Source organism: Notothenia coriiceps, unplaced genomic scaffold (genome assembly GCF_000735185.1).
Source record: "Notothenia coriiceps isolate Sejong01 unplaced genomic scaffold, NC01 NC01_scaffold00013909, whole genome shotgun sequence".
NCBI classification, from domain to species: Eukaryota; Metazoa; Chordata; class Actinopteri; order Perciformes; family Nototheniidae; genus Notothenia; species Notothenia coriiceps.
The window spans coordinates 66122-83783 of record NW_011346610.1 but is presented as its reverse complement, the minus strand read 5'-3'; the positions used below and the strand labels follow the sequence as shown (position 1 = coordinate 83783).

The 17662-nt window shown below is 42.7% G+C and overlaps 1 protein-coding gene across 1 annotated transcript in view; it reads left to right on the top strand.

Moving 5' to 3' along the window:
* LOC104948214 (microtubule-actin cross-linking factor 1-like) overlaps window positions 1–17662 on the top strand; it is a 91329-nt gene that overhangs the window by 52527 nt on the left and 21140 nt on the right. The window contains exons 29-38 of the mRNA XM_010774384.1: window positions 4579–4686; window positions 4803–4901; window positions 5053–5175; window positions 5563–5654; window positions 6174–6309; window positions 8483–14572; window positions 15044–15199; window positions 15411–15626; window positions 15806–15979; window positions 16647–16934. Of these exons, the coding sequence (XP_010772686.1) occupies window positions 4579–4686; window positions 4803–4901; window positions 5053–5175; window positions 5563–5654; window positions 6174–6309; window positions 8483–14572; window positions 15044–15199; window positions 15411–15626; window positions 15806–15979; window positions 16647–16934 (7482 nt within the window). The remainder of the gene's footprint in view (window positions 1–4578; window positions 4687–4802; window positions 4902–5052; window positions 5176–5562; window positions 5655–6173; window positions 6310–8482; window positions 14573–15043; window positions 15200–15410; window positions 15627–15805; window positions 15980–16646; window positions 16935–17662) is intronic.

Sequence of the window (17662 nt, the reverse complement as noted above, 5' to 3'; positions counted from 1 at the left end):
AGCTTTTAGCTATTGTAGACAGGCGCACCAGGTCTTCTGGCATACAGGGCGTCCATTACCGGAGGCTTCTTACGGACCGCATGACAGTCTTGGACCGAGGGGTCTTGAGAGGCGGGTATTGCTGCGGAGGATAATCTGGGGAATTCATGACAGGTCTGACCGGCGGTCTTGAGAGGGGTTTCACTACTGGAGGCTTCTGGAGACCGCATGACAGTCTTGGACCGGCGTCTGAGAGGGTATGCTGCCGGAGGCTTCTGAGTGAATGCATGACAGTCTTGGACGGTCCTGAGAGGGGTTATTGCTGCCGGAGGCTGCTGGTGAAGGCAGGAGCAGTCTTTGCCCGGGGTCTTGGGAGGGGTCTCACTACCGGAGGCTCTGATGGACCGCATGACAGTCTTGGCCGGGGGTCTTGAGAGGGGTATTGCTGCCGAGGGCTTCTGGTGAAGTGCATGACAGTCTTGACCGGGTTTGAGACGGGGTATGCTGCCGGAGGCTACTGTGTTTATGCCGGAGTCTTGGATTGCCAGCCCTTCGAATCGTAATCACATTCTTCCTTCCTCAAGCCAGCAGATGTGGCACTCTGCTTCCTGGGTTTTAGGCCCTTTTTCAGCCTCTCGGTCTATCCTCCGGCAATTATTTCAATTATCCATAGAAAAGGGGTTGAAAATGAAAAAAAGTATCGAAAATAAGGGACCTCATAATGTGGCTAGAGTCCCCTGTCGACTCCCCTTGCATTCCTCCAGGACTCAGAAAGTCTAAGTTCCACTTTTTGGAGATCCATAGAAAAAGGGTGAAAATGAAAAAAGTATCCAAACAATAGTGCCTCATTATGCGGGTAGACTCCCTGCCAACTCCCCTCGCATTCCTCCAGCTCAGAAAAGTCTGAGTGAACTTTTTGGAGAACCATAAAAAAGGGCTAAGAAGTGTTAAAAATGTATCCGAAAATAGTGCCCTCATATGCGGGTAGAGTCCCCTGCCCAACCCCCCTCGCATTCCTCCAGGGGAGGACCAGTTAAAAATGGTAAAGTTTGGTACAGAAACCATGCTGGGGGGTCTCGGGCAACAAATTATCCGAGCCGAGGCACATGGAGCGGATGAATTCCTTCATGAAGTGAGACGAGCCGTTTTTTTTTCTGAGTCCTCTCATAAACTGGGTTTCCGTATCGTGCAGACAGGTAGTCTGAAAATGATGAATGAATTTTTTTGACGAGTAGGGGAGGCTTGGTTCCCTCTCCGTTGTAAGTTGAACTGTGGAGTGGAAAAGTGTCCGGCTTCGGCCCGAAGGCCGAAGGGTTGAGCTTTGTTGAGCCCTTCTCCGTTGGCACTTAGAAATAATTTCAACCATTTTTTTAAAACTTCATTTTTTGATATTTAGATTATAATTTACCATTTTTTCATTTTTTCTTCTTCTCACGGGTGGCGTGAATGCAGGGCCGCCTATGAGCTCCCAAATCTTGGCCTGAGAAACTCCAGGATTTGTGGGATAAGCTCCATAAACTGACAAAGTCACCCAAAAATTCACTTTATAGCCCAAAATATTAATAATCAATACATGTGAAATAGCTTAAAGGTACAATTGTGCTCCACAATTACCCGAAATTTGATTTATATAGAGCCTCGATTGATAGTTAATACAAATTAATTTTCATGGACATTTTTTTAAAACGCCTGATTAAAAACATTGCGAGGACCCGAGTGAAGCTCCAGACTATGTGCATTCTGTTAGAGACATATTAATGTAACATAAATCATTTCAAGCAAAAAATAAAATAATGATTAAAAATCATTTTTTAGAGGGACAACTTTGTGAGAGGAGCACTGGAAAATGCTCCCAGCACCCCAGGAGGAGCGGCTGCGAAGACCCCACAGGCGGCACCCAGAGGACAGGCAGCCTTCATCTCACTTTTTTACCCAGGAAGGGAGCTGGAATCCTGGGTACATGGAGTGTTAAAAGTGCATTAAACTGTTTTAATTCAACAGCCGCTGATATGACAAAAATCTGCCATTTAGTCACATTTGACTCACGGAATGGACAAGCAGGTAAAACAGCAGAGTCACTGTGTAGGGTCTCAGATCTTCACAGGCACACATGCAGAGATCCAGGGTGGCACATGGCTTTTCTACCAGCAATAAGTCTCTGAACCTGGGGAAATAGTCGGCGTGATAGAGGCAGAGCACAGCCAGAGAGGAGCGGGGCTGGCGAGACCCACAGAGCGCACCCAGGAGAGCTCCCGCAGCAAAGGACTCTTGCCACCCAGAGGGACAATGCTGCTTCATCCACTTTATAACCCAGGACAAGGAGCTTGAAATCGTGCGGTAAACATTGTGTTAATATGTTTAAGTGTTTAAATGTGTGGAACAGTGTTTTGTACTTTCAAAACTCTCCCGGCCATTAATAGGAGAAATTGGGTCGATTTGTATTCAATCTGAACGTTAAGTATTCCAGAGAGGACGAGTACTTACAATGACGGCAGTGATCCCATGTTAATTGTGCTCCACAAAACCGGAGCGATTCCGTCACTCAACTGTGTATGTGACGTGTGAAATAACACTTAACTCTGTAGCTCAACACATGCGTTGTGATACTTAATTTAAGGTAGCTTGTATGTGTGTAGATTAGAAAGAAGGTAAGGATAAAAGGACTGCAAGTATTTTATGAAGTATTCATCGTCTACCAAAAGGTCAGTTTTTATACAGTAGAATGTGTTTTACCTGGTTAGTAGGCTGTCAGTAAATGGCTCGCCTCTCTATTTAGACTGGTCGATGCTCTAGCAGACTGGCAACATTTAAAAGTAGCTCTCGGTTCAAAAAAAGGTTGGGCACCCCTGCTGTTAGACTGTTGTTTATTGTTATCATCTATCATTACATTTTCATTATAGTTTACAAGTGGAGCAAAAAAGTATCAGTCCAGCCACCACTTCGTGCAAGTTCTTCCCACTTAAGGAAAGATGAGAAGTCTGTAATTTTCATCCTAGGTATACCTCAACTATGAGAGACAGAATGAGAAGAACAAATCCAGAAACTCACATTGTCTGATTTTTAAAGAATTTATTTGCAAATTATGGAGGAAAATAAGTATTTGGTCACCTACAAACAAACAAGATTTCTGGCTCTCACAGACCTGTAACTTCTTCTTTAAGAGCCTCCTCTGTCCTCCACTTGTTAACTGTATTAATATCATCTGTTTGAACTCGTTATCAGTATAAAAGACACCTGTCCACAACCTCAAACAGTCACACTCCAAACTCCACTATGGCCAAGACCAAAGAGCTGTCAAAGGACACCAGAAACAAAATTGTAGACCTGCACCAGGCTGGGAAGACTGAATCTGCAATAGGTAAGCAGCTTGGTGTGAAGAAATCAACTGTGGGAGCAATTATTAGAAAATGGAAGACATACAAGACCACTGATAATCTCCCTCGATCTGGGGCTCCATGCAAGATCTCACCCCGTGGGGTCAAAATGATCACAAGAACGGTGAGCAAAGATCCCAGAACCACACGTGGGGACCTAGTCAATGACCTGCAGAGAGCTGGGACCAAAGTAACAAAGGCTACCATCAGTAACACACTACGCCGCCAAGGACTCAAATCCTGCAGTGCCAGACGTGTCCCCCTGCTTAAGCCAGTACATGTCCAGGCCCGTCTGAAGTTTGCTAGAGAGCATTTAGATGATCCAGAAGAGGATTAGGAGAATGTCATATGGTCGGATGAAACCAAAATAGAACTTTTTGTTAAAAACTCAACTCGACGTGTTTGGAGGAGAAAGAATGCTCAGTTGCATCCAAAGAGCACCATACCTACTGTGAAACATGGGGGTGGAAACATCATGCTTTGGGGCTGTTTTTCTGCAAAGGGACCAGGACGACTGATCCGTGTAAAGGAAATAATGAATGGGCCCATGTATCGTGAGATTTTGAGTGACAACCTCCTTCCATCAGCAAGGGCATTGAAGATGAAACGTGGCTGGGTCTTTCAGCATGACAATGATCCCAAACACACCGCCCGGGCAACGAAGGAGTGGCTTCGTAAGAAGCATTTCAAGGTCCTGGAGTGGCCTAGCCAGTCTCCAGATCTCAACCCCATAGAAAATCTTTGGAGGGAGTTGAAAGTCTGTGTTGCCCAGCTACAGCCCCAAAACATCACTGCTCTAGAGGAGATCTGCATGGAGGAATGGGCCAAAATACCAGCAACAGTGTGTGAAAACCTTGTGAAGACTTACAGAAAACGTTTGACCTCTGTCATTGCCAACAAAGGGTATATAACAAAGTATTGAGATGAACTTTTGTTATTGACCAAATACTTATTTTCCACCATAATTTGCAAATGAATTCTTTAAAAATCAGACAATGTGATTTTCTGGATTTTTTTCTTTCTCATTTTGTCTCTCATAGTTGAGGTATACCTAGGATGAACATTACAGGCCTCTCATCTTTTTAAGTGGGAGAACTTGCACAATTGGTGGCTGACTAAATACTTTTTTGCCCCACTGTATATTTGAAGCATTGTTAAACTTTCTCTAGTAAATGATGGTTGCCTAGCCACTATTTTACTGACTCATGTCCCACCATGTCCGTAGGATTATGAGCTGCAGCTGATGACCTACAGAGCCTTTGTAGAATCTACACAAAAATCCCCTGTGAAGAGGAGGAGGATGCACTCTTCATCTGACGCCATCACACATGAGGTGAGGCTGGACGTTTAGATATTATTGATATGGCTACATTATTGAATATTAGGACAATGAATCGTATCCAGTCCATCACAGATCTCTTGTAATTGTTTCTGGATGTTTCTCTGCAGTTCATGGACTTGCGCACACGCTACACAGCCTTGGTCACCTTGACAACGCAGCATGTGAAGTACATCAGCGATGCTTTGAGAAGAATAGAAGAAGAAGAGGTGGGACTTTGTTTCACTATATCTCCCTCTCTTGCTTTTTTGTCATATTAAATCACTGAAGCTTTAAAACAACAATAATTTCTGTTTAATAGTGACAGGAATTTTTTCCCCCATTATTTATCTTGTAAGTAAATGTTTTTATTCTGAGCAGAAAGAGGTGGAGGAGGAGAAGCAGGCGAGGGTTGGGCAGGTTTCCGACCTGCTGGGCTTTGTCAAGGGCCTCCAGGGACGGACTGGGGGCCCCAACGCCGAGTCCTCACTTGCTGCTCAGCAGGTACACCGATAAGCTTGTTCATTTGATCATCATATTCTTGTTATCATATAATATACACATTATTCTTCAGACAATTAGCATTTTTGCGAGCCAACGCATAATGGTTCCCCGCACGGTGAGCAGGACACCTGCTGGGTTCATTTTGCAATGAAGACTGGCATTATCCTGGTTATTACAACGCTCCTTACTAAAGAAATCAATCATTTACGCATTATATTCATTTAATTTCAGACTTCATTATCCAACAAAGCCTTTTAGTACATAAGTTGAAAGGATAGTGTTTCCTTGTTAATACAATATATTTAGCTGTTTTACTTACATGTTAAAATGGCAGTTGATCCAAGTTGTTTTGTACTAAGTGCATCATGCCTTTGTGTTCTTCTGAAGGCCATCAGTGAACAGCTGGCAGCCAAGAAAGATGAAGTGGCCGATGCCATAAGGAGCACTCAGGTCTTCCTGCTGTCAAAACAGGCCAGCAAGTAAGTTTGGATCACACACATGGACACACACATTGCACCGACACCTCATTCACTTCACATACTGTTTGACATTCCCTGTGTCCTTCGATCTAGCAAAATACATGGACACTCACAAACTATCCCAACAGTACATGCTCATTTAGCTGCCTGTCATGGAAATTCTGAATTAAGATGTCAGACCCTTGATATTTGTATTCAAGTTTGGTAAATGTTAGGACTTAAATTAAGGATCAAGGGAAACTGGGGAGTATGAAGTTGTTTACAGTAATATTTATGGACTGGAATGTATTTTTTAGCTTCCTTTTTTAACCAAATTGTAGGTTTCAGATTATCTAGAGTTTCTTTTACAAGGATTTCACTTCCTGAAAAGTTCCTACACATTTGTGTTTCTAGAAAAAACTCAAATGGTTGACCTTATAATGAAATATTTGTCAAAGATACTGTGTGAAATCTTCACATCGTCACACAATAAACACCTAAATCCCACACGCTCTAACCTCCCCCCTGTGTGCTCTCCAGGCTGTCCCCAGAGGAGTGCGCTCATGTGGAGGCTCAGCTGGACGAGCTGACGTCCACCTACAACCAGCTGTGCACCAGCTCCACCCAGCAGCTGCAGCAGCTGGAGCAGCAATTGGCCAAAGAGGAGGAAAGAAAGGTAAATTGGTTGGAGGGACGGGCCAAGTTCGACTGCCGATTTGTCACAATAATGTTCTTTTCCAGGGTTTCGTAAGCTTTTAAAAATGTGAATATGCTTGCAAGCTAAGCGTGAGTTCAACTGTGGGCCAGCAAGAGTGTGTGCGTCGTGTAGCATGTTGTGTGTTCACTGAGCATTTTGAAAAACATCACCACTATTGACGAATCTCACTCATTGACTTGGTTTGATTTAACATACATCACAGACCCTTTTCAGACGTGTATTCAGATGATTATAAATAGTAATTTATATTTCTGGCACTTTAGTTTGACCTCTTTTTTCGTCATCAAGGAGTAGATATAAAAAAATAAAAAAATAAATAAAATTCACTGGATAGCACTGTCTGAATTGGGCCTTAGCATGGAGTGTTTCGCTCTCTTAAAAGCCTGCAGTCATTTCATTACCTCTCCTATACCACCCCAGTTTTTGTCATCTTCATCATCATCGTCATTATCATCAGAAAACCCATCTGCTGAACTGCTAACGTGGTTAATACATGGCCTCACTGGTGCCGCACTGGAGCAGTGCTGCCAAGTCATGCTAGCAGTTAGCTAGAAGCTGTAGAGCTCCGCTTTTTGCAGATCCATCATTAGAATTGTTTTGGTTAGAAATGAGACGCACCTTTATGTTTCCCTTACATTTCTTTAGCCTCAACATAGTATCATGCTACTTTTCTTTATGTTGTGGTTAAATTATGCCACTTCATAAAGTAAAAGCATTACATTTTAGTATTTATTTTTACCAGCATGTACAGTCAATCAATCACACATCCCCAGTCAGTTTTCAGTTTGTCAAAAAAGGTTTCTCTCCTGGCTTATTTAATGTGTTGCATCCAACATTGGTCAAAAAAGGTTTAAATGTGTGTGAGAATTTCAGGTTTCAAGCAATCCAATGATGATGATTTATATGTCCTGACAGCTGCACCTTATAATGGATTATGTGAACGTTGTTTTTACAGGGAACATGTATGTGATAAAAAATACTCACAAAAAAAAATCACTTTACAGTGTGCACCAGAGGCCAGCTATGCAAAAAAAAACCTTCACCATTTGAGCATGTTGTGTCCAGATCACAAGAGTGTGTGTGTGTGTGAATGAGATGTTTTGTGTTTGTTCTAATGCATACTATTAATGTGTGAAACTTTCAACCAGCATTTTGCTTAAAAACCACTAACAGCAGCCGAAAGGGAAGTGTCGACGTCTGAGGTCTCAGCCAAGGATCAGAATGAGATGTGGAAAAGAAAGCCAGACATTTATAAACACGCTTAATCTGCAGATCAGTTTACTTTTCAGTTACGTTAAATCACACCATAATCTGTGTAGTTACAGCACAATCTAATGTGATTCATCGTTTAATTCCAATAACAGTATCAAGCATCTGTGCAACTGAAGAGGAAAACATACATTCCAAATTGTGTTTGTTGGGATATATTGTCATATAGACAATTTGGCCTTTGTCAGTTCCAATGTGCCATAATTATTTCTTTTGAGGCTTTTCTAGTCAAAATTAAAGTCATCAGTAGGTTTTAGTGTCAGTGCAGTGATAGGAGTCATAATGAAGAGTGGCATGCCGAATGCTAACAACCAGCTTCTCACCTGTCGCGCCTCGCTCTGCCGAGTCATAAGCTGGCCCATTAATGTGTGTGCCACGGGACAAGCCCTCACAGTAAGTAGTGCTCGCTTTCTCTCTTACCGTTGCATGTACGTTTTTTTCACAATTCTATTCTACTGTACTTCTGAATATTGCTGTATTTTTCTGCCTTTTTTGTTTCTAGTTGCTTTGTTGCATGCTTAGTGCTTGTGTTAGAATAGCAGTGGTAAGTATTAGAGTGCTTCTTAATATAAGAAAGACATGCAAATACTGGGAAAAACATTCAGATTCCTGTAAAAATGTACTCATAAGTATCTTGCCACATATACATAATTTATCCTTTTTTATGCTTTTGTGGCAAATGGTTGTGGGTTTTCTTACTTTTTCTGATTCTACCATCTAATTCTCTTCATAATGTATAATTTAATTCTGTATAATAACCTTGTAACATAATATAGTACATAGGCTGTCTTAAGTTGTCATATCACATTGCTCATAGAAGAATGAATGTCAACTCGAATTCCGTTTTTCTTTATTCTTTTAGAACCAGAGTGCCATTGCTGGAGTTATTGACTTGGTAACATTGGAAACATTCCCAGTGTTCAAAGCAGCCCAACGAGGCCTTATTGACCAGGACACCTGCCATGTACTGTTGGAGGCCCAGCTCATTATGGGTGGGCTCCTTAAGCCTGACTCCCCTCTCAATCTTTCACTGGAACAAGGTCTGGCTCAAGGTCTAATTGACACCCATTATCAACAATCCCTTTCTGAGCTAGAAACTGCCTTGCTGTTGGTGGAAAATACTAAGTCTACAGATGACCGAACACAAATTGTGTTGCCAGTTGCCACAGCCATCGAGTTTGGGCTCATCAGAGAGGATGTGGGACTTCGCATTTTAGAACTCCAGTTAAACACTGGAGGCCTGAGAAACTCAGTCGGAGATCTCATGAGTTTGGAGCAAGCGGACCAAAAGAGACTTTTGACTTCTAGAACCCTTTCCAAACTCCAGTCAAGGCAACATAATAAAGAGCTGATCGATCCAAACACAGCAGAACAATTAAATCTGAATGAGCTTCAACAGCGCTGTGTCTGTGATGACCACCCTGGTCTCCTTCTACTCCCTGTCAAACAGCAACCCGGAGGAACTGTTTGCCTCCGTACTGGAACAAAAGTTGGCATATTCCGTGCAGTCCAGGAAGGTCTGATTGATCGGAAAGTAACTGTACGACTTCTTGAAGCTCAACTCCTTGCCGGTGGTATTTCTGACCCACGATCTGGCCACAGGATGACAATTGATGAGGCTGTTCGCCATGGGCTTATGGACCAGGATCTAGCCTGTGCCATGTTAGCACGCCAGTTGCAAAATGGGGGAATTCTAGACCCTTACAATGGAGAACGGCTGAGCTTGGACGAGAGCATCCACAGGGATCTTCTCTCTCCTCGCTTGGCTTTATTAGTCCTTGAGTCTCTTTGGGCTTTCATGGGTATACTCAGGCCTGAATCTGGAGAAATCCTGCCAATTGTTGAAGCTATTCAACAAGGAGTTATCTCAGGAGAGCTTTCTAGAAACATCTTAAGGAAGCGACATGCCATTGGGGCCTTGTACAACCCTGAAAACCTCCAGGTCCTTCCCCTAAATCAGGCTGCTGAAGAGGCCCTTGAGCCAAGTGTGGTCAGTTTTCTCAAGGACATCCACTTCCCAGATGTTCTTTCGAGCATGAACCAGTTGGGTACCCCATCTCCAAACCGCTTGAGCTGGGGTTCCACAAGCTCCTCTCCACCACCATCATCTCCAACACCTTCAACCTCTCCTTCAGGTGTTTACTTGGAAACAGCACTTAAACATGGAATGAATCCTGAAGAGCAAGCAAAACAAAATCTTCTGCTTCACCTTATGACTCACAGCTATGTGGATGCCCATTCTGGAAATCGATTGGTGCTGCTTGACCCTGAGTTGGTAGAGTTGGTCAAAGCTACTCAACTGGTTGCTGGAGACTCTGTATATGAAAGTACAGTTAAGCCACAAAGCATGTTGACTACAGATGAGACTGGGAAGCTGCAAATGGAGAGTAAGTTCAGTTCAGCAGATAAAGGAGGGAGTTTGAGACACGCTGAGCTTGAAGAAGGAAGTTCTGATGTAGTCCAGAATGAAAAAGCTGTGATAATTAGTACAGGAAGTCTAGAAGAAAGGTATAATGGAAAGAATGACAATAAATTGCTCCACAAACCACCAGTTGTTGATGGGAGTGGTTTAGCAGCAACAAATGAAAAGCGTGTGGATACAAATGCAAAATTGAAAGCTCAAAAGAAAGAAATGTCTGATCATGAAGCTTTGATGGCTTCAGCTAAAAATATTAAAGGTCAAAATGAGCTTGAAGCAATGGTGTTCAAACCAAGGGATACGGATGGTCAAAAGACTAGTACACCCTCAACAGTAGCTAGAAAAACAGCTACAGAACCACTCAAAACATTGAAAGAACAAATCCAACCGGGAGCAAAAACAAATGAAAATGTTAAACCAAAACAATCTGACTATGAGAAAGATGTAAAATATTCCCAGACTGAATCAGAAAGGATTAAACTAAATATAACAATTCCTAAAAAAGCGACTCACTCAAAGCATGCTAAAGAGTTTGATAAAGATTCAGCAGGGGAGATGGAAGGGGAGGATGCTGAATTGGCAAAGTTAGTCCTCCAGCTCAAACAGGGAGGTCTGATGACAGAGGAAGGGGAAAAGCTTCTCCCAGATGAGGCAGTAGCACAGGGTGTCCTTCCTGGTCACACAGCAGTTAAATTAATGGCGCATGCAGGTCTGTTTGGAGGTTTTCTAGATGCTAGCAGCTGTGAGTCACTCAGCATGGAAGATGTCATGCAGGAGGGTTTACTAGATGAAGATCTAATGTGGAGTGTCCTGAAGTCAGATAAGACCCTTTCAGGGGTTGTGGATGTAGAAAAAAGGCAGATCCGCGGGGTAAGCGAGGCTGCTCAAGTAGGGCTGATTGACCCCAACACCGCTGCTCGACTTCTAGAAGCCCAGGTGGCGTCTGGAGGGATTGTTGACCTTCGTAGGGATAAGAAAGTCTCTGTCACTCTCGCAGCAACACTGGGATTGATTGAGGAGGGCCAAAGAGAAGAACTAGTTGCACTAGAGAAGGCTTACAAAGGAAAGGATTCAGATTCAACAAAAACCCTTACTAAAGCCAGTTTACAGCTACAGATGGAAGGTATTATTGACCCAGAGTCCAAGTCTCCAGTGCCTCTCGAGCAGGCAATCCAGAAAGGGTTAATTAGATCTGAGGATGTTTATCAAGTTTTGGCAAGGCAGGTGGCTGAGGGTGGTGTAATACATCATGCTTCAGGTGTGAGGCTTTCAGTCCCTGATGCTGTAGATAGAGGTTTAGTGGATCGGTCCATTGCTCCTGGGCTGGAAGAACTAGAGTGGGTCTACCAAGGAAAAGTCAGCCCTTCATCCCACCCAGAAGCTGTACTTTTCCAGGCATCAACAGGAGCCATTTTAGACCCTGAGTCTGGATGTAAACTGACATTGACAGAGGCTGTTTCTATGGGTCTTTTAGATGAGAATATTGCTAGTGAAACCATGGCTTCTCCTGCTGTAGCACAAGGGGTGCTTGACCCTGAAACTGCACGTATTGTGCCTTATTCAGAGCTTGTAAACCAGGGTAAAATAGATATTGAAACAGGCAAACGTTTCTTGGAGGTAAAACCATTCAGAGGTGTTCCAGATGAGGAAACAGGAGACAGTTTGACCCTTCCTGAGGCCGTTGCGTCAAAAAAAGTTGACCCGGTTCCAGCATTGAGGCTGCTTCAAAGCCAGGCAGACAGTGGAGGGATCATTGATATCAGAACTGGAGATAGGCTTCCCCTATATGAAGCCTGTGAAAGAGGTTTAATTGAAGACAGTATGGTCAGAACAATTGCCACCAACCAGTTTTTGAAAGGAGGCTTGGTTGATCCTGCAACTGGACAACGCGTCTCTTCTTTCAACGAGGCCATTGCGAAACGACTGATACCTAATGACGTAGCTTCAGAGATTCAGGAGAGATTGGCTTCTTTTGCACTCAAGGGTAATGAAGGTAGTGATACACCTGTTACCTCATCAAGTGGTGCATACAGCCCTGCTGTTATATTGTCAGTGTCAAGCCCTGATAGTCCAGCAAATTCGTCGTGCGTAAATACTGAGGGGCCTTCAAAATCTCAATTTTCAAAGCAAGGTTTAGGAATTACACAGGACAATGGAAAGACATTCACATCTGTAGAACCAGATCAGTCACTGCTTAACCAACCTTCTACAGAAGAAGAAAAAGTGCCAGTGTCTGTGGAAGAAGCGGCTTCAATTGAGCCAGACCAATCCATAGACCTCTTGTGTAAGTTTGCAACTAATGTTGAGAAAAGAATACAGGAAGCCATAGAAGAGATTGTACCACAGAAAAACATCAAACAATCAATGCCTCTTCCTAATCAAAAAAGTATGCAAATAGGTGCGAGTGAGACTCGTGATAAACAAAAGGAAAACGTTCAGGCACATGACCGTGATATTGACAAAAACTCACGGGCAGAGGTCATAAAAGGTGCTGCTGTTTCAAAGTCAGATGGCGAACCTGTGAAAGTAGGGGAAAAGAAGAGTAGACCCAATGATGAGAGCACATCAATGATTAATCGTGATTCTGAAGATGGAAACCTGGCAGCAGAGGTTAGAGATAACAGGGAAGGCAAAGATGTAATTGAAGTATCAACATTGAGTGAAGAGGATTACAGAAAGAGTGGTGTGGCGATAAAGAGAGATAAAGTTGTGGATAAGAAGGTTAAACAAGTAGAGAAAGACAAACCAGTAGACATGGAATGCAGCCCTGATGCTGAGCAGTCAGACCAGTTGACCTCTCCATCCAAAGACACAGAAAGCAAAAGCAAGAAAAAAAGGAAGAATAAAAAGAATGGAAAGGGTAAAGAAGCAGAGAGAGAAACACACGCTCGAGAGATAACGCAGTCTTCTCAAATTCATCAAGATGATACACATATTCAAGGGCGTCCTGAGACCACTGAAATTGTCTCAGATAAGCTTGCAACACAAGACAAATGTGAGAAATCAAAGATTCATGGTCCGTCAGATTCTACTGGGCCTTCCAATGTAGAAAGTGAATCAAAGATAGGTGAAAAGATTGAATCTGAAAAGGATTTGGTTAAACAGGAACAGGAATCAGTTCCAGCCGCTCAGCAATCCACAGAAAATACTATTGAGGCAGAGAAGGATACATTAAAAAAGACATTATCAAAAGGTGCAGAAAAGGCTGATATGAAAGAGGAGAGTAAAAGGGAGAGGCAGAAAGAAAATGTTGAAAATATGGTATCAGTCTCTCAGCAACCAGAACAATCAGAGAGCAGTCAGGAGGTCAAGAAAGGAAAGGAGCATGAATTGCCGCAGAAATCTACTCTACCAAACAACGAGAAAGCAGCCTTGCTAATGAAAGCCAAAGAGAGCATTCTTAAAAAGGTGTTTGAAAAAGGAGTGAGTGAAAAGCAGGCTGCTGAGGAGCTGCAGGCACTACGCAAGGAGGTGGGGAGTCAAGGAAAGACTGTCAAGTCACAAACTCAACCAACTAAAGCTGATTTAGTGGAGAGTCATGGTGTCGGAGATGATGGTGTCAAGAGAACCAATGGTTCACCAAACGAGAGTGCAGAAGAGAAGATGGTCACAGAGGATAAGACGATAGAGAACATTTTTGACAAGGAGGATACCCAACTTTGTGAAGCTTCTTCAACTAAGGGAGAGGAGGGCAGCAGTTTTGGAGAAGGAGATATTAATGCTGCTCCATCAGTCCAGTCCAAAGAAACTCTGCAAAGCAAGCGAAGAAAGAAGAACAAGAAGTCCAAGATTCCTAAAGTGACAGAGGCTGATACTGAGAAGGTACTGCCTGATGAGAAAGTGGATTCTGAGGTGACGCAAACTACCACAAAATCTGCAATGGCTATATCAGATTTAGATGACTTAACAGCAGAACTGCGGATGGACAAACAAACTGATCTGAGTCAGTCGGCCAGTGATCTCACTAGACCCTCAGTTGGTGATGAGGCAAATGAAGTGAGGACCTCTTTAATTCACGGTAAAGCAGCTAAGACGAGTCAACACAGTCCCACATATTTATGTAAATCAGAAGAACTCAATCCTAACATCGAGGAACAAACACAATCGGCAGGGGTTACGTCTATAGGTAAAGAAGAATCCCAATCAGAAACCAACATTGCTGGCAAATCCATAGACATTACTCAAAAAGCTGTTGCATGCAAACCAGACATTCAACCCCCAAGTCAATCTGTGGTTCTTGGCACACAACCAGATAAAACAGTAGGGAAAAGCAGAAAGAAGAGAAGGCACCAACCACCTGGAGTTGATGGCAGCAATGTTCCAGAATCAAACACTCTAAAAGAACAACAGCAACATCTTGAGTCTAAAGAATCAGCACCTTCACTCTCAGAAGATACTTCAACAGAGTCTGAATCTCTTGGAGTCCCTGAGTCTGACTCAACCTCTGAGAGTTGGGGGGAAGGAGAGCACGATGTCAGTGAAAGCCGAGAGATAGTGGCCAAAAAAGAAGGGGTGACATCCATGACCAGCAAGGTAAGATAGCCACTGGTAGAATTTAAGTACAGTATGTTTATTTAAGTACACATTAGAGGTTCTTTCATTGAGTATTTCCATTTCATCATGCAATGTTATTGCACTCTACTACATGTTAGACTCAAATGTATTTAATACTCAACTACATTTCCCATACTGCTTTTGTCCAGTCCAAACAATGTATCTCCAAATGTTGTGATTTGGAATGTGAATATTTCTGATAAATTGAACATTAAAGACTTCCTTTATGTGTTGAGAACATTATCTTACTACTTAAGGGAAACAAACTCCTTAAAAAGCCTCTTGGATCAGGTGGAAACTAAACATCCTTGAACGTAAAGTTAAAGGATCCAAACACTGGAAGAAGCTAATGATTTGTAAACGATATGGATTACTGTAGAGGGAACTTTCTGCTGCTTAAATGTATACACATTTAATTGTGTTTTATTGTATGTTTTTCCTTTTCCACAGTCATCATTGATGCGGCAAGAGTGCTTGGACCATGACCAGCAAATTGTAGCCCTGGTGTCCATGGTAAGACACATCGAGGTCCGACTCAAACAGCAGCAGCAGCAGTCTGTTGGCCGCAGCCTTATCGCCTTGGACGACATCATCACACAGACTGAGGTAAAACAATGAGCATACTTACCTGATAGAGATGTCCTGTCATATTAATGTGATGCCAACCAACATAATCGTACATTTTTGACACTTTAATTATTTTGCAGTTTCAGTTGTGTACTTTGTTCCTTGACAAAAAAGTGGATTGAAGGATTAAAGCCTCTTAGCAAACGGCATCAAGAAAACTTTTGTTTTCTTTTCCTAATCTGCCTCTCAGACTCTGGACCTTGAGTTGCGTGACTTGGAGCCTGCAGTCACCAAACAGGTGGAGGCTGCTGAAGAACTGTTGAAGCCCCGACCTAAAGACGTTCCTCCGCAGCTCCTATTGGCTCTGGAGAAGGATGGGCGGAGCCTGGCCCGTGGGTATGAGGCTGCCAGGGCACTTTCTGAGGGCATTCTGCAAAGTCTACGAGACCATAGAAACTCATATAAGGTAAAAATATCAGTCTTGAGCAAACCAGATTAGGTGCTTATTTGTTGTTAAGGTTACTTGAAAACATTATTCTTAAGTAATAGGCATAGGTTTTTGCGAAGGATTATCGTTTTTGGTTCTAGAAGAACTTAATTTCTTAAGTGAAGATGTCTGATTTGATTCACCGTGACGTTTCTCAGGAGGCAGTAACAGCTGAGCAGAAGTCCCTGGGAGGACGAGTGGAGAATCTGCTCTCTTGGTTGAGGGAGACAGAGGCTCAGATGAGTGGTGGAATGGCGGGGATGGACAAAATGGAGACGGCAGAGAAAGAAGATCATAGTGATCAGCTAACACAGCAGCTGAATCTCTGCAAGGCAAGTTCTGTCCGATCCGAAGTAAATGTTTATTCTTCCTTTTTAAATTAGATTATGACCCAAACGGTTTTTTTTTACACTTGAAATGCTAAGTCAGTGTTGCAAAACTATTCCTTTAATTAGACTACATTCAATTAAATTAAAAGCAGTTTGAGGTTGAGGTGACACCATGACAGGTCAATAAAGTAAACTAAAAGCTATCGTCCTGTAACTTTCTAAGTTGGTTAGTTACCTTAATAGAGTTTTTTTTTAACTACAAGTTTTCTGAAATATTATGGTTGATTATGCAAATGAGGCATTCTCTTGTTAGATGTGTGCTAATTTCCATACATTACCGAAGAGAATTCAGAACATTGGACAAAGCAAGGCTCAAAATCATATTGCTTGTTTTTGTTAACGTATTAAAACAAAGGTTTTCAAAGAGTACATTTTCGATATCTCCTTTTATACCTCCCTATATCAATAAATACCCATGAAACAAATCAAATTCTGCTAAGTTTTTAGAAATAAGTGAATAAATAAATCATGCTTTGAATCCTTTATGAACAAACTGGAAAAGTTAGTGTATGTAAGTGCTACTGAAGGGAAGATTTCTAGCTCAGCGTACGAAAAAAACGAAATAAATGTTTGTACTGAATTTCACTCTTTCTTGTTTATTTTCTTTAAGGAGCTCCAGGCCTCTCTGACCGCTCGCTCCAGTGAGGTCAACAGCACTGCCTTTGACATCCAGGTGTTCATCTCAGAGCGGGCCCAGGACCTGGCCCCCGAGCAGAGCCGGCAGCTCCTGGGTCAGCTGCAGCAGCTGCAGAGGGCCTTCCACCTGGCCTCAGGAGAAGCTCAGGCCTGGGCAGAGGCCCTCTCCGCCCAGAGGGGGAGGGAGGAGGAGCGGCAGCGCAGGGAGAAGGTCAAAGAAGAGGAGAAGGACAGAGAGAGGCAGAGTGCAAGGGACAGAGAGGTTTGGAAAAGGATGATTGAGTCGCATTGGTTTAAAACTCTTAGATTTTTCTCACTAATACATTTAGAATCCTGCTTTTATAATATATTTCACAGCTTTATTTGTCATGCTATGAACTTTTGCCATGCTTTCTCACACAAAATATAATGCACGTTCTATGGAATTAAACTAATTTAAGACTAGAAACGTTAGAAGGCTGATGTAAACAAGCTAATCTTGGTCACAATTTAACTTTAGTACCATTAAATATCACCTTAAACGTTCTCACATCAATTCATATCTCTATAGCAACCCACTGCTGATCTGTTTGCAAAAGCTTTGCCACTTCACATGAACAGTATCACCGTCACTCCTACTTAACAAGCTTTTTATGCTCCTCTGCATGTCTCTATAACGTGTGTTTTATTAACCTGTTTGCCTTGCTGTTCCAGATTGCCACTGAAGGAAATCGTTTGTGTCACGGCGGTAACGGCTAGAGATTTTAAAGCAGAAAAGCCTCGCAGGCTACAGCGCTTCAATGTTTTTCCTCTTGTCTCCCCATTGAGTACAGAGGAGGAAGAGGAAAAACAGCCAATAAACAAATATTTGTCTCTTCTCTCTGTATTGTTTGTTGTTGCTTGACCTGTGTGTGTGTGTGTGTGTGTGTGTGTGTGTGTGTGTGTGTGTGTGTGTGTGTGTGTGTGTGTGTGTGTGTGTGTGTGTGTGTGTGTGTGTGTGTGTGTGTGTGT